General features: G+C 35.1%; 1 protein-coding gene and 1 non-coding gene across 4 annotated transcripts; both read left to right on the forward strand.

Annotated features, from left to right (window-relative positions):
- The first annotated feature begins 7,847 nt into the window (after nt 1–7,847).
- Nucleotides 7,848–7,920, forward strand: TRNAE-CUC (transfer RNA glutamic acid (anticodon CUC)). The gene has a single exon. It is a non-coding gene; the product is annotated as a tRNA-Glu (tRNA).
- An 82-nt stretch (nt 7,921–8,002) lies between these two features.
- On the forward strand, nt 8,003–10,496 carry LOC136205962 (protein CHAPERONE-LIKE PROTEIN OF POR1, chloroplastic). 3 transcript variants are annotated; one of them, XM_065996840.1, is made up of 5 exons: nt 8,003–8,186; nt 8,506–8,649; nt 8,738–8,838; nt 9,535–9,979; nt 10,145–10,496. In XM_065996840.1, exons 2-5 carry the CDS (start codon nt 8,525–8,527, stop codon nt 10,299–10,301), a joined length of 828 nt encoding a protein of 275 aa, XP_065852912.1. In that variant the 5' UTR covers nt 8,003–8,186; nt 8,506–8,524; the 3' UTR covers nt 10,302–10,496. The 3 variants fall into 3 exon arrangements, with proteins under 3 accessions (XP_065852912.1, XP_065852921.1, XP_065852928.1); XM_065996849.1 differs by having other exon boundaries at nt 8,512–8,649; XM_065996856.1 differs by having other exon boundaries at nt 8,518–8,649.
- Nucleotides 10,497–15,037: the final 4,541 nt, after the last annotated feature.

A 15,037-nucleotide genomic window follows, 5' to 3' on the forward strand; every position in this document is an offset into this window, starting at 1 on the left:
TCTAATAGAAGAAGATCCTAAGACATATAAGGAGGTCATGACCTCTATAGATGCTAACTTTTGGAAAGAGGCAATAAAAAATGAATTAGACTCTATTATGGTAAATCACACTCGGGATCTAGCCTCTTTGCCTAAAGGGTCCAAAACTATAAAACTTAAATGGATCTTCAAAAGGAAAAGAAGACCCGATGGATCCATTGAAAAGTTCAAAGTTAGATTAGTTGTCGTAGGCTATAGTCAAAAGAAAGGAATTGACTATTTTGATACATACTCTCCTGTAACTAAAATGTCTACTATTAGAATCTTAATTACAATTGCAACAATACATAATTTGGTGGTACATCAGATGGATGTAAAAACAGCTTTTCTAAATGGTGATTTAGAAGAAGAAATCTATGTGCAACAGCCTGAGGGAAATGTTGTACCTGGTCATGAAGATAAGGTATGCAAACTAAGGAAGTCACTGTATGGCCTGAAACAGGCACCCAAACAATGGTATGAAAAGTTTAACTCCACTTTACTTTCTGATGGGTACGTAGTTAATGGATCAGATACATGCGTTTATTCTAAATCATTTGGATCAAATTATGTGATTGTATGTCTTTATGTGGATGATATGCTGATCTTAGGCAATAATTTAGAAGTAGTGAATAACACCAAAGCCTTCTTATCATCACAATTTGACATAAAAGACATGGGAAAAGCTGATGTAATTCTTGGTGTCAAAATTACAAAAACTGAAAATGGTTTTTCTTTAGGACAATCATATTATATTGAGAAATTATTGAAAAAGTTTGATAGCTTTGATGTAGTGCCAGCTAGAACACCCTATTATCCTAGCATATGTCTTACTAAAAATAAAGGACATAGTATTTCACAAGAAGAATATGCTAAGATTATTGGGAGTGTTATGTTCTTAATGACTCATACTAGACCTGACATTGCATATGCTGTAAATAGATTGAGTAAATATACTCACAATCCAAATGTTGAACATTGGAATGCACTTCGTCGTTTACTTCAATACTTGAGAGGTACCATGAATTTTAATTTGCATTTTAATAAATTTCCTGCTGTTTTAGAAGGATATTGTGATGCAAATTAGTCATCCAAAAATGATTTGGTATGTTCCACTAATGGTTATATTTTCATTTTGGGTGGTGGTGCCGTTTCTTGGAGATCATGTAAACAAACCTGTATTGCATGCTCAACCATGGAATCAGAATTTATAGCACTAGAACTAGCTAGTCAAGAAGCAGATTGGTTGAGAAGTTTATTAGCAGATGTCCCATTGTGGGGGAGATCTAATGCACGTATCTCACTTCATTGTGATTCTCAGGCAGCCATAGGTACTACAAAAAACAGTGTCTATAACGGAAAGAAAAGACACATTCGCAGTAGACATAGTGCAATAAGACAACTCTTAAAACACAGGGTAATTCCCTTAGATTTTGTGAGATCAGAGAAGAATCTAGCTGATCCGTTCACCAAAGGGTTACCTAGAAGAATTATTCTAGAAACGTCGAGGGGAATGGGCCTAAAGCCTACTGATTAAAGAAACTATGGTGGATACCATACGTGGTCAAACGAAACCATACTATCTTTTTTATACACTATATTTTACCCATTCCTATGACTTTTGATAGTGTGTGTATAATCCATAGCCCGTGGTGTGGTGGTTCATTTATATGAACTTGATGGATGCTCTTTTTGAGGTTTAGTTATGAGAAACTCTTAATGGTCTCTTATAGAGACCACCTACATGTGTATGAAGGTGGGCCACCTTCTATGAAAGACTTTGGGTTGTCTTTCTAGAGCACTCATGAGATCCAAGGTGTGCGCATGGCCATTAAAGGCGCTATTGTTTTTAGCGCGGAACAACAAAATTTTGTTTAAAGGTTTTCTTTACGTGTTGTGAGGGTCTCAGTTACAGTTGTAGAAGTTCAAGAGCAATTCACTTCTAAAACTATAACATGTTGCCTCACATCACTATGTATCAATTCAATCGAAAGATATTGATACTTAAGTTTTGAAATCTGTAACTTATTGCCCAGAAAAGATTTTCTTCTAAAACTATTTTACTAAAAAACCATTTGTGGGGGGATTGTTGGAAATTTAAGGGAAATGGCCTTTTAGTCATTTGCCATTACTCTTGTAACTTTATGTATCCCACATGGGAAACTTGTGATAAAGTTGAAAGGTTTATATTGGGTTGGGCTTTATGTGATATTAAATTGTGTTAAGTGGGTTTTACAAAATACACCACATGCGCGTGCGCGCTCGCTCATTCGTTCGCGCGACGCCCGCCCGTCCCGGCCCGACTTGGCCCGCTTTTTATTTTATTATTAAATATTTTAAACCTTTGACTAATTCTTTTAGCTGTTGAAGTCTTTTCTCCATTATCCCTAATTTTATTCAACAAACCACGTTTTACTCTCATGAACGTTGTCCACTACAACGTTCGTTTTCCAAACTAAAATAAAAGAGTTTTTCAGAGCATCGTAGAATATACAGTTTTCGATTATACAGTTTTTGCTCTCAAATATTATTTTCTTCTCTGGGCATTAAAATCTTGATGTTCCAAAGCTTCACCATAGAGTGCACTAGGTCAGCGCTTGCTGTGTAAACCTTAGTTGACGATCGGACTTCCAGATTGCACCAGAGTTTGCCGTAATCGTTTTTAACGCAGTGGTTCTGTCCACGATACATCGTTTACATTCCGATAAGTTTATTTTGTTCCCTCTTTTGTACTTGCAATTTGAAAACGATTAATTCTGTCCGTCACCATGTCTGCTCTAATCTCAAAAACTTCCGGTTTCTATCACCTGTAGGTAAGGTTGTGTTGTTAAAATCTGTAGCTCAAGCTCTACATGCATTCTATATTAGTATGTTTCTACTTCCAAAATCTACTTATGATGATCTTCAAAAAATGATGAATTCATTCTATTGAGTCACGGAGGATAGCGGGAAACAGAATATTCACTAGTTTGATTGGGCAAAGTTGTCATTGAGTAAGGATAGGGGTGGGTTAGGGTTTCGAGACCTTCAGGAGTTCAAATTTGCCTTACTAGGAAAGTAGGGTTGGAAACTCATCAATAACCCTCACAGCTTGGTAAGCTGGATGTTTAAAGCGAAATATTTTCCAAACGTGTCTTTCCTTTCTTCTAAATTAGGATATAATCCTAGTATGGTTTGAAGGAGTGTGTGGAGGTACATTGTTGTGTTGAACTGTGGTATTAGGTTGAGAGTTGATAAAAAGGAACTTGATCTTGATTTGGAAGGACCTATGGTTACTGAATGACGGGAGACACCTTATGATCTCAAATACGTTAGATGAAAATAAGTTGGCCAAGGTGGAAGACCTATTTGTACCAAGCACTCGTGTTTGGGATCGTGGCAAAATTGATTGATGGTTTATCCCACAAGATGTTGAAATTATAACGGCTATGGCCTGCTTACTGAATAACAAGGTTGGTTGTCAAATCTGCCATTTTACCAAGAATGGGGAATATTCAGTTAAGTCTGGCTATAAGTTATTTGAGCAGTCCCGATCAGAGATACAGTGCAGAAAAGATACTTTGCTATATAGACTTTGTTTTTGCACAAAACAACAACATAAACTTAAGATGATTGTGCTACAACCGGTTAACTATTAAAAATATTGGTAATTTCAATCATGACCCTTAAACTTTACCGTATTTCACACTTTGGTATCTAGAATTTATTTTTACACAAGAAATATCCGAACTCATGATGACCAGGCATTATAGTACCTATAACCAGCTACAATTGCTTAACTATTAAAAATATTAATGTGACATAGTTTAACCATTGTAGTGTTTGATGATATAGAGGAGTTGCAGTGAGAGAGGATATGGTGGAAATATTACTTCAATCAATTTTGTGATATAATTGATGAAAAAGCAAATCAATTTTGGGATATTATAAGAAAAAAATCATAGTTTCATGTTGCGACGAATTTGTTAACAATTTTTTCATTTCATTGATTCTGAATTCTTTAGAATTTTTTTCAATTTTTAGGGATTCAAAGTGGTTAGAAATTGTTTTACAAATAGAAGAATAAAAAATGAAAGACATGGAAGGGAAAGATTAGAGTTGGAAAGGAAGTGATAAATTGTCTTTAGAACTTAAGTGGGTCTCATATTTAAGTTAAAGACTTGGTTAAACTATGAATGTCGTTCGAAGCTGAGTCAATACTCGAGTGTCTACTAGGAGCGTAATACTCAGTAAGAGCGTTTAAACATAATTGACTGAGCACGATTTGAAGTTAAAACGAGCAAGTTATGCTCCACACAAGTTTTAGTCAAAGTCGATCTTTGGCCAAAACATTGACTCTTTATAGGTTTAAAATTAATAATAGGCGTTAACATGCAATGATAAGAGGCCCTAAAACTAGTCCAATAAAACTGACTAGTCTCAATTTGGATGTCAAGACAATTTTGAGAGCTACTCGAAGCCTAGGACGGTGGAATTTCGTCCCAAGATGATCTGTCATGTAGGCTACTTGGAACAAAACTTGTTACTTCACATACGTGGTAAACTACCATGTCTACATGGTAGTTAGTGTGTAGGCATGGTAACTGCCGCGCTACATGGTGATTACTCCGTTTACGCGGTAACACCAAGATAATTCGAGAATACTTGAGTTATCCGAATTTTTAGAGTTTGAGACTATCTTTTCACCAAACTCGCTCCAATTCGCTTATCCAGTATATTTTTTACCTTTTTACCCCTAGAAAAAGGTCTATAAATAGAGTTATCTACACTCGTTTTTAGGACGATGAAAATTAGAGTAAAAATGTTGTTAAATCGAGTTTATAAGTCAGATTAACATGTAATAATGCGATACTTAGTCAATATGAATTTAGGATATTTTCAGAATTTATTTTTTGCATTGTCAATCTTCCCACAATACTGCTCAAAAGCATAATCAGTGTTTTTGAATCCGACAACCTGAACTCTGACAGTACATATCCTATCTACGACTGGTCTACATCTTATTTCTATTGTTTTTGTTTTATTTCTGTAATCTTTTGGTATTACTTTGAGACAATTAAGTGTAATTCCCTAATTATGCTTAATATCTCAATTCAATGCAAAATTGCTTTGATTGATGCTTTTACTAGCTAAAATCATCATTAAGTTGTGGCTGAGACGATGATTATGTATAGAAACGAGCCTTTTGATGTTATAATCCTGGTCATTCCATAATTTGAGTGGTGTTCTCGATAATCAACTTTTTTTTCTTTCAATTTAGTCCTTTAAATTTAATTTTTATTTTAATTGGAAAATTAATACAAAAATTGGTCACCCTGGTTCTTGATTTTATCGTTGAGTAAAACTTTTTTGTGGAGGGCCGCCCAAAAAACAAACGGAAGATCATCATACTCGACGGCTAAGGGGAAGGACCCGCCATGGCCTCAACCTGCAAATCGGGCTTTTTGCATCCAGGACTATTAAGATTGAGGGCTTGCCGTCGCGGATTGATCCAATTTTATTGGATTAAAAAACCCAACATAACTCAGACCAAAATTGCATCCCATTTTCGGTTCGATCAGGTTCCATACAGGTCTTAGAAGACAGCCCTTTAAGTAATGGATTGATGAGATGCAAAAGGTAGAATGTAAAGAGTAGAGGTGGCAAAATGACACACGACCCGATTACACGACACGGATTTTTAGTGTTAGTGTTGAGCTTAATAGGTAATGGGTCATTTTTGGGTTGACACGAAACTGACACGCTAATTTTTGGGTTGGGTTAGTGTTGATATGTGAACCCGAAAATGACACGAAATGACACGGATATTGAAAATTATTGTTATATTCTCTCATGTTTTTTATGTCACTTTATTAATAAAGATAATAAAATTATAATTATTAATTGCAAATATTAATTTGAATTTCCTAAATTGTTATAAACACATTACATGACCCTCTAATATGATATTATCGAACTTTTCGATAATTATTGTTTACATACTAATCTAAAAATGATATAAAATGTTTAAAAACAGTATCATATCTTCTTATATTTTTAAGAGTTATTATTAATATATATGCATAAAAAAATTACATGTAACCCGAAAACACGATACGAAATCGACACTAACCCGAACAGGTTAACACGACTTTGACACGAAAGTTTTTGGGTTGGGTTTGGGTTTACTCTTTTTGACACGAACCCGAAATGACACGATACGAACACGACTCGAACACGATAATTGCCAGGTCTAGTAAAGAGGAAATGATGAGATGCTATCATATGAGAATTTTGGTATGGAATTGGTAGAGAGGAAAAGTTAAAGGAAAGAAGAAAAAGAAACAGAGCATGTTTTGGGGAGTAGCGTGGCAGGGAGTGACATAAAACGTGATTGTTGTTGGATTTTGGTGATTGCTTCCAATTCATTTAATGCCACCCAATAATTACCCTATTTTTTTACCTATCTTTTGGATTCCCTAATTCTCTTCTCATTTGGATTAATAAAGCATATTTATATAGTCATGTATAATCCAGTCAGAGAGTTGGTTATACCAATCAATGGCGAATACAGAGTTGTTCGGTTACACGCGGTGTGCATATTTTTTTTTTTTGCTAAATTGGTGTTTAATAGAAAAAATTCGGATTTAAAAAGAGGTGAAAAAATTAGAAATTTAGATTTAAGAAAGACCTAACAGACCAAAAAAATAAAAATTTGGATTTAATTAGGGTCTAACAGGCCAAAAAAAAATTAGAAATTTGGACTTAAAGGGTCTAGCAGGTCCAAAAAAAATTTAAAATTTTAGATTTAGAGAGGACTTAATGGGACCTGAGCTAATTTTGAGGGTACTAATATAGCACCCGAGCTAAGAGCATCTCCAAGAGCCTCTTAATTTGGCTTTAAGTTAAAATTTGAGGAGGGCGAGTTAAAAATCAGCTCCAACAGCCTCTTAGTGGCTCCTCAAATCACTAAGAGTCTCTCCATCTTCTCTATTAATAAAGAGCATCTCTCCACCTCTTAGTGCCTCTTAACTTCAATTTTTTATTAATAATTTATTATTGATGAGTCTCTCCTTTCACTATTGGTAGATAGAACACTAATTAATATTTTTAATGATAAAATAATAAATAAGGAGTGAATATAAGAGTATTGTTGGAAATGATATGTTTTAGTCATTCTTAAATCACTAAGAGTCAATTATTTATATTATTTTTAAAGAGTTCACTAAGAGTCTCTTATAGATGCTCTAAATTTATTGGAAATAGAGAGACCGAAATCACCATAACCTTAAATTTTGTGGAGACAGAGGGCCGAAACTACTCGTGGTCATGGTGGTTCCGGCCGCCGGAGGGGCCCGGACCCCCCGGTCTCCGCCCCTGTTACCAATCCTCCAAGACAAACATAAAAAGTTGGTCCGGATTCGATGAGGAACTCTCCAACGTTCAAGTCAGTTATAATCTAAAAGTGTAATAGTTGTTTATGTGATAAATTCCGAACGACTCTGTGGCCTTTGAAGAACTCTGCTTTTATATTGGAATATTTAAGGATTGTAGTAATTGATAATGCATGAGTTTGTGAGAAGATATGTCAGGTTCAATCTTATAAAAAAGTGAATTAACTTTAAATATAATTACATCCACACTTCTCTGTATAAAAAGTAATTTTTTTTAATTGAAAAAATGGTATCCATTATGAGTTTAAAATAAATGTGATGTAATAATTAAGATATGTTTGACCATTTAAGGAAATTTTACATTAGAAAGAAAAAACATCATAATGGTATGAGGTGTTTTAACTTTGGTGATGACACAGGAAAAATACAAAATAAGAAAGCCTGTTTCACATGTGTTCCATTGTAGTCTAGTCGGTTAGGATATTCGGCTCTCACCCGAAAGACCCGGGTTCGATTCCCGGCAACGGAAATTTTTGATTTTACATTAAGGGATATAAAACGGTATCGTATAGGACAATGATAAGACGACGACTAACATTTAGCATACGACATAGGTAATAGGTTGGTGTAGGCCGAATCGGATCAGGTGGTGCTCGCTGTTACCTCAGAGAGGCTAAGCAGCAGCGTTTAGTGCCCTGCTCCCTTCTCGCCGTCCTATCCATTTCACCGAATTCATCACCCCTTATTGCACTGCTTTTGATTATTTAGCCTCTCGGTTGTTCCTACTTCGTTCAGGTAACTTTAATTTTTCATTCCTTTCTTTTTGCTACTTCTTCAATCAAAATTGCCTCTCAATTTTAGTTTTCTCCCGTGTATCTTAGTTCTTCGTGTTCATGGGGTTTTAATTTTCATCTTCTTTTTGCTGAAACTGTAGGCAAGTATAGCGGATTCGAAGTTTAGTAGTAGTTTTGCAGTGGAAATTGATATGTTTTACTTGTGTCTTTTATTTGTATTCATTTGGATCCCCATGCTATTTAGTAGTAATTACATCTTAATTCCTGGATGGGTAGTACAGAAATTCTGTGAATTTATTAGTGGCATTTTCTTTTGCAAGTGTTAGTTGCAGTTTGAAGATGTCTGTTTCTGGAATAACTGGTAGTCCCTCAAGGTGTTGTCTTCGGATATCTTTGAATAGCCCAGGCTTATTTTCTAGGGGAGTTTCAGCTGAAGGACGACTAAGTTTACCCCGTTTAGCTAGGTATTCTTCAACTATTGTACTTTTCCTCAGGGAATATGCACTTGATTTTCTTAATAACTTATTGAAAAACTTAGTTGGAATCACACAGATTTTGTTGGGTTGGTTCTGCAAAACCACACAATGCAAAGCAAATGGTCAAATCTGCAATGGATGCTTCTTACGGTAGCGACATGGCAAATGGTCAACCTGGTAATGATACTTTCTTTATTGGTTGAATGCTGTATGCATTTGTATATGCTGATTGCTTGGATTCCTGCTAATTGTTAATAGCTATTTTTCTCGCTGTTTTTTTAAGCATAACCAATTTTATTTGCTGATTTTGTAAAATTCATAACATTACTGTCAGTTCTTTACTAATTTGCTATCCACTAGATTAAAGAACTGACTAATCTAGTGAAATGTTCATAATACCTCCTCCACATAAGACCCTGATCGCTTCTCGCTAGGGATATCTGATGGATTACATATGCCTAGGAACACATGTGAAAGAAATAATGATGCCCCAAGAAATGATTTGCGGGAAGAACTAAAGATTTTGGATAAATTGAATAAGGAAGTTTGCTTCGTCTGTGAAGACATCAGTGAGCAGGTCTTGCAGGCGTCCTTTGTATTTTGGTGCTCATCTATGTTATATGCTTTGAAACGTGTTTGCCTTTTGTCTTCTTATATGATGTGAAGTGTTAAGATCCATGACCTATTGTTTACTTTCATGTCGAGGAAGTTAATAACTGTTGGTCAGTTAATATGTATGTATCATCATTATATGCTCATTGAAATCAATGGTTTTCAAAAGGAGTTTTTCATGAAATATTGGGGCTCATCTCTGCAATATCCTTTGAAATTGATTGCTTAATCTTCTCTGAAAAACTTCCTTTGCAAGTTCAGTAATTTTTCCTAGAATTCATGTGAGAGATCCGTATAAACGGCTTGGGATCAGTAAGGAGGCTTCTCAGGAGGAAATTCAAGCAGCAAGAAACTTTCTTATACAAACATATGGTGGGCACAAACCAAGTATGGATGCAATTGAATCAGCCCATGACAAAATAATCATGCAGCAGTTCTATGACAGAAAAAACCCAAAAATTGACATTGGGAAAAAGGTTAGGGAAGTAAAGCAGTCCCGTGTTGTGCAGGCTGTCACAAGCAGGTTTCAAACCCCAGCCACACTTATCATCATTAAAACATCAATCACATTTCTAGTCCTTGGAGTTCTCACATTTCTCTTCCCCACTGAAGAAGGTCCAACCCTACAAGTTGCTATTTCCTTGATGGCTACAATATATTTTTTTCATGATCGGCTAAAGAGCAAACTCCGAGCTTTTCTTTACGGGTATGTTAATCATAATTGGTCTAATTCTGTATTTCCGTTGTTAAATCTGTGCCTTCTTACTTACTAAGTTGTTGTCTTAACCTCGAGATAGTTTCTGCAACACTGCTAAAAATGGCTTTAGAAACAGCCTGTCTGTTGAATCATAAGTCTGTTTGTTTGGTGCAGTGCTGGAGCTTTCATATTTTCATGGCTATTGGGAACCTTCTTGATGGTTTCTGTGATCCCACCATTGCCATTTATAAAAGGAGTGAGGAGTTTTGAAGTTACTACTTCATTGATTACTTATCTACTACTCTGGGTTTCATCAACCTATCTAAAGTAGTAACACTTCTATTCTAGTTCAGATTTTCATTGCAAGACCTCAAATTTTTGTAACTGTAGCATTGATGCTTGATAGAGAGTATTAGAATTTTTGTTGCTGAGCTTCTGTTTTGTGAAGAAAAGGTTTGTGAAAATGAATATTTATACAATTTGGAGAATGTATGTAAAATTAAAATGAAGCAACATATTGCTTGCACATTTTTCCATGGCTTCACACATTCTCCTTCCTACATTTTTCTTTTGGGCTTTTTGTGAAACTTGATCCCGTGAACCAAGTTAAAAGGGCTAAATTTACTCTTTTTATCTTTTGTTTTGCTTGGTATGGTAAAAATGTAACAGTGAAGGTTATTAATGGTAAGATTGATAGTTTATGGAAGCAGTTTTGGAATCATCTCTAGCTAGGTGACATGATATGGACAATTATTTGCCCTTGCCCTGGACAACATAACATGCTATCTGGAAATTACTCGGAACTTGAGCTCGTCTCTCTGATAATTTGTTTTCAGATGAAAGAAAAGGTTTAAAACCATATTTTTTCAATATATATATATATATATATATATATATACCCTGTTAATTGCAGATTTACCAATTAGTAGGGCTGTAATTGAGCCGAGCCGAGCCTTGACCTGCTCAAGCTCGACTCACTATAAAATTAACGAGCTCGAGCCCGAGCCGAGCTTTGGCTTGCTCAACGAGCTCGAGCCGAGCTTCGAGCTTGTTTCGAACCTAAAATCCTCTTTAAGCTTGGTTCATTAAGAAAATTATCTAACCATAAATTGTTTGTGAGTAAATCATTAATTATATTTGTGAAGTTTGTTCGCAAATAACTCTTTAATTGTGTACATAAACAAGCTCACTAGCAAAGTTCGTGAATAAATAAACAAGATATTTATAAATAGTTTGTCTATTATTCATTTATTATGTTTGTGAACGACTTCATCTAATAGCAAATGAATAATATTTTTTGGGAGATAGGAAGGCTTAACAGCCCACGAACAAAAAAAAAAGGAGGAAAAAAGGAGAGAAGAGAAAACTAAGAAAATAAGGATTCTGATTGAACCATAACCATTCTTGAGAAGGCCCTGCCTTGCCGGTCTTCCCGTAGAATGTACTGGAGGCCTGCAGGAGGCGCATCACACTCGTGATGCCCAAGGCTAAATTGCCTACGAAATTTGCCATCCAGTCAGCGGCCTGGTATCCTTCACGATAAACATGTTGAAATTTTACTTCCCAGTTCCTATCCCGCACCCTCCAGCATTCCCGGATCAGCCATCCATGGGATGCCTGATGCTAATGTCTTGTTTCATGAACAGCAGAGCCGAAGAGGAATCCATCTCAAATATAACTCGTTTGTAACCTTCCTCCCAGGCTAAACGGAGACCAAAATACAGCCCCAGATTTCCATCAGAAGAGCTGTGCACACTCCTCGGTTGACCATAAAGCCTTTAATCCAAGCTCCCTCTGCATTTCTCATTAAGACACCAGCTGTTGCTAGACCCGGGTTCCCTTTACTTGTCCCGTCAGTATTTACTTTGACCCACTCCTCCTCCGGCGGGATCCATCTAATCCAGTGTTGCAACTTCTGGCTAGATGGCCTCGCTGCTGTCTCACAAACCGCTGCTGCGAGAACCTCCTGCGCGTGATTCAAGACGAAGCTCGACGATATGTTTAACCCATTCCCTGCATCGAAGACATACGCGTTCCAGCTTTTCCAAATCCACCAGAGGTCCATACCAAAAATAATAGACCACGGAATCCCCTGAATGGTCGCTTTGGTTTTAATATTCGTCGTTATCCATTCAGTCTGACAGTTCAGAAAGAAATCCGTTTGCTGCGCCGATATTGGAATTAACTGCTGCCATAATCTCCGCGCAGGCTCGCAATCACGCAAAGCATGGAGGGCGTCTTCCGTTAACCCGCAGAAGTCACAACGAGCATCAGTAGTAAAATGCCGTTTCACTCTCACTTCATTAACCAATATTGCATTTACCTGGACTTGCCAAATCAACATACGAATTCTTTTCGTAACTAACACAAAACTATATAGTTTAGATATCTGTGAATTAACACAAAACTATATAGTTTTCTAGAAAATTAAAATTTGTTCATAAATGTTCTAATCGAGCCTGCTCGAGAGCTTTCGAGCCGAGCTTTGGCTTGTTCAAGCTTGGTTCATTTATGAACCGAGCCAGTAAATCGTGCTCACGAGCGGCTCGTTTACAAATCGAACCGAGTCGAGCCGAATTTTTATCGAGCCAACCACCGAGCCGAGCGGCTCGGCTCATTTACAGCCCAACCAATTAGCATTAATACAATAATGAATAGTGTTTTCCTTTTTTAAAAGAAATTAAAAAGAAAAAAGAAACATAACTAAATAGTAGTCTACGCCTAGCTTTTTTTGTGATTTAGTAGTAAGCAGAAGAAATGCCAGAAAAGAAAAGAAAGAAATGATACCTGCTTATGAATGAGAAGAAAGACCATCCAACTGCAGTGGCTTCAGCTTCACTCTGAATACCTCATCACTTCTACTTTTTAAACAATCTATTAAGTTGTTACATGTACAACATAATGAAGTTTGTTGTTGAAATATATATATATAGAGGGGAGGGATCAAGTGAGAACCTCCTCTTAGGTGAGGACACTTCATAATTTTGAGTCTAAAAATTAAAAAAAGAGTCTAAAAATTAAAAAAAAAACGTTGCTACCATGGGGGTTCAAACCTTGGACCTTTTGTTTACATTCTAAATTACTTACCACTAAGCCAATTACTTTCCTTGTGTAATATGTGTCGCGCTGATTAATATACCATCGCACTGTAGCTTTCATTGTTTAATATTTGACGCATGCACTTATTAATATTGATTAAATATGCATAATAATGAATTATTAATAGAAAAAATTCAAGAACATGCTCCAATTTCTTATTTATTTAATTCCTTTATATTTTGTAATTTATGTTATATAAGAAAATATATTTTTTCAAACATACGTTATAACTTATAATTTAACTTTTTTTTTAAACAACATATATTTTAACTTTTAAAACACGAACTATGAAGTTTAGAACGTACGACATATTTTTTAGAACATACGTTATGTTTTTTAGAACATGTGTTATGTTTTTTCGAACATGAGTTATAAATTATATTTTTGGAACAAATGAAAAAACGATCCAAATATCTACTGATTTTTTTAGAACATTATACTTAATTTTTGGAACACAACCTACAAACTTTAGAATATACGTTATGTTTTTTAGAACATACGTTATGTTTTTTAGAACATGTGTTATGTTTTTTCGAACATGAGTTATAAATTATATTTTTGGAACAAATGAAAAAACAATCCAGATATCTACTGATTTTTTTAGAACATTATACTTAATTTTTGGAGCACAAACTATAAACTTTAGAACATACGTTATGTTTTTTAGAACATGCGTTATGTTATTTAGAATATGAGTTATAAATTATATTATAGAACAAATGCAAAAATGGTCCATATATTTACTGTTTTTTTTAAATATTATACTTAATTTTTAGAATACAAATTATAAAGTTAAGAACACATGTAACAATATTTAGAACATCGTCCTTAACATTTTAAAACATAAATTACAAAAATATGGAGGAATTAAATAAATAAGAAATTAGAGCATGTTCTTGGATTTTTTTTCTATTAATAATTCATTATTTTGCACGTTTCTTTTTTTTTCTATTAATAATTCATTATAATGCACATTTAATCGATATTAATAAGTGCATGCGTCAAATATTAAACAATAGAAGCTAGAAGTGCAGTGGTATATTAATTAGCGCGCAACATAACACACAAGAAAAGTAATTAGTTTAGTGGTAAGTAATATGGAGTGTAAACAAAGGGTCTAAGGTTCAAACCTCCATGACAGCAGCGTTTTTTTTTTAATTTTTAGACTCAAAACTACGTAGTTTTAGTGGTTCTCATCTGAGAAAGGGTTCTCACAAGAGCCCTCTCATATATATATATATATATATATATATATATATATATATATATATAACGAGCGGCATCCGATAATCTTCATTTTCTCTGCTTCGGGGGCCTAAATGAATCGATGTATCATTATGAGAAGATTGGAGGTCAGAGAAAGAACGATGCTTGGTTGGATCAGTTCAAAAATTGTATTGAGGAAGCAAGGCTTCATGATTTAGGTAGTGTGTTTTCACGTTGGATAATAATCGGAGGAAGTGGACAACGTTAAAGAACAACTGGATAGTTTCCTCTAGAATGAATGGTGGATTGATCTTTTATCAGCTGTGATAGTTCGTCATCTTCCTATCCTTGCGTCGGACCATGGCCCTGCTACGATCACATGGGACCATAATGAAGTAATTGTGCTCAAATTGAAAAAGAATTCTTGAGTTATGTTAGGATTATGATGTCTGACAATAAGAATTAGGGCAGAAGTGGAGTTAAGAGAAAGAGAAGAATAGAAAAGAAGAGAGAAATAGAGAATTAGGAGGAAGAGAGCAGAGAAGAAGCTAAATTTTCCTTATGATGATTTTCCTTAAAAAGCATGACCCTTAATATATGAAAAGGTATTGCTGATGTGACATCAGTATAAAACTCACAGCTGTAATACTTACAGTTGTCCAACTAAGAGCATCACCAATGGTTTATACTCCCAACCATTCAATGTACATGTCACATCATCAATTTAATAAACTTCATTTTATTAAATTATGTAACTCCAAT

The sequence above is a fragment of the Euphorbia lathyris genome, chromosome 1, assembly GCF_963576675.1.
Source record: "Euphorbia lathyris chromosome 1, ddEupLath1.1, whole genome shotgun sequence".
In the NCBI taxonomy this organism is placed as follows: Eukaryota; Viridiplantae; Streptophyta; class Magnoliopsida; order Malpighiales; family Euphorbiaceae; genus Euphorbia; species Euphorbia lathyris.

Coding starts and splice junctions, on each gene's coding strand:
- LOC136205962 (XM_065996840.1), top strand. CDS start 8,525: ATGTCTGTTTCTGGAATAACTGGTAGTCCCTCAAGGTGTTGTCTTCGG. Junction 8,650..8,737: donor AGTTTACCCCGTTTAGCTAG/GTATTCTTCAAC, acceptor GGAATCACACAG/ATTTTGTTGGGTTGGTTCTG. Junction 8,839..9,534: donor CATGGCAAATGGTCAACCTG/GTAATGATACTT, acceptor TTGCAAGTTCAG/TAATTTTTCCTAGAATTCAT.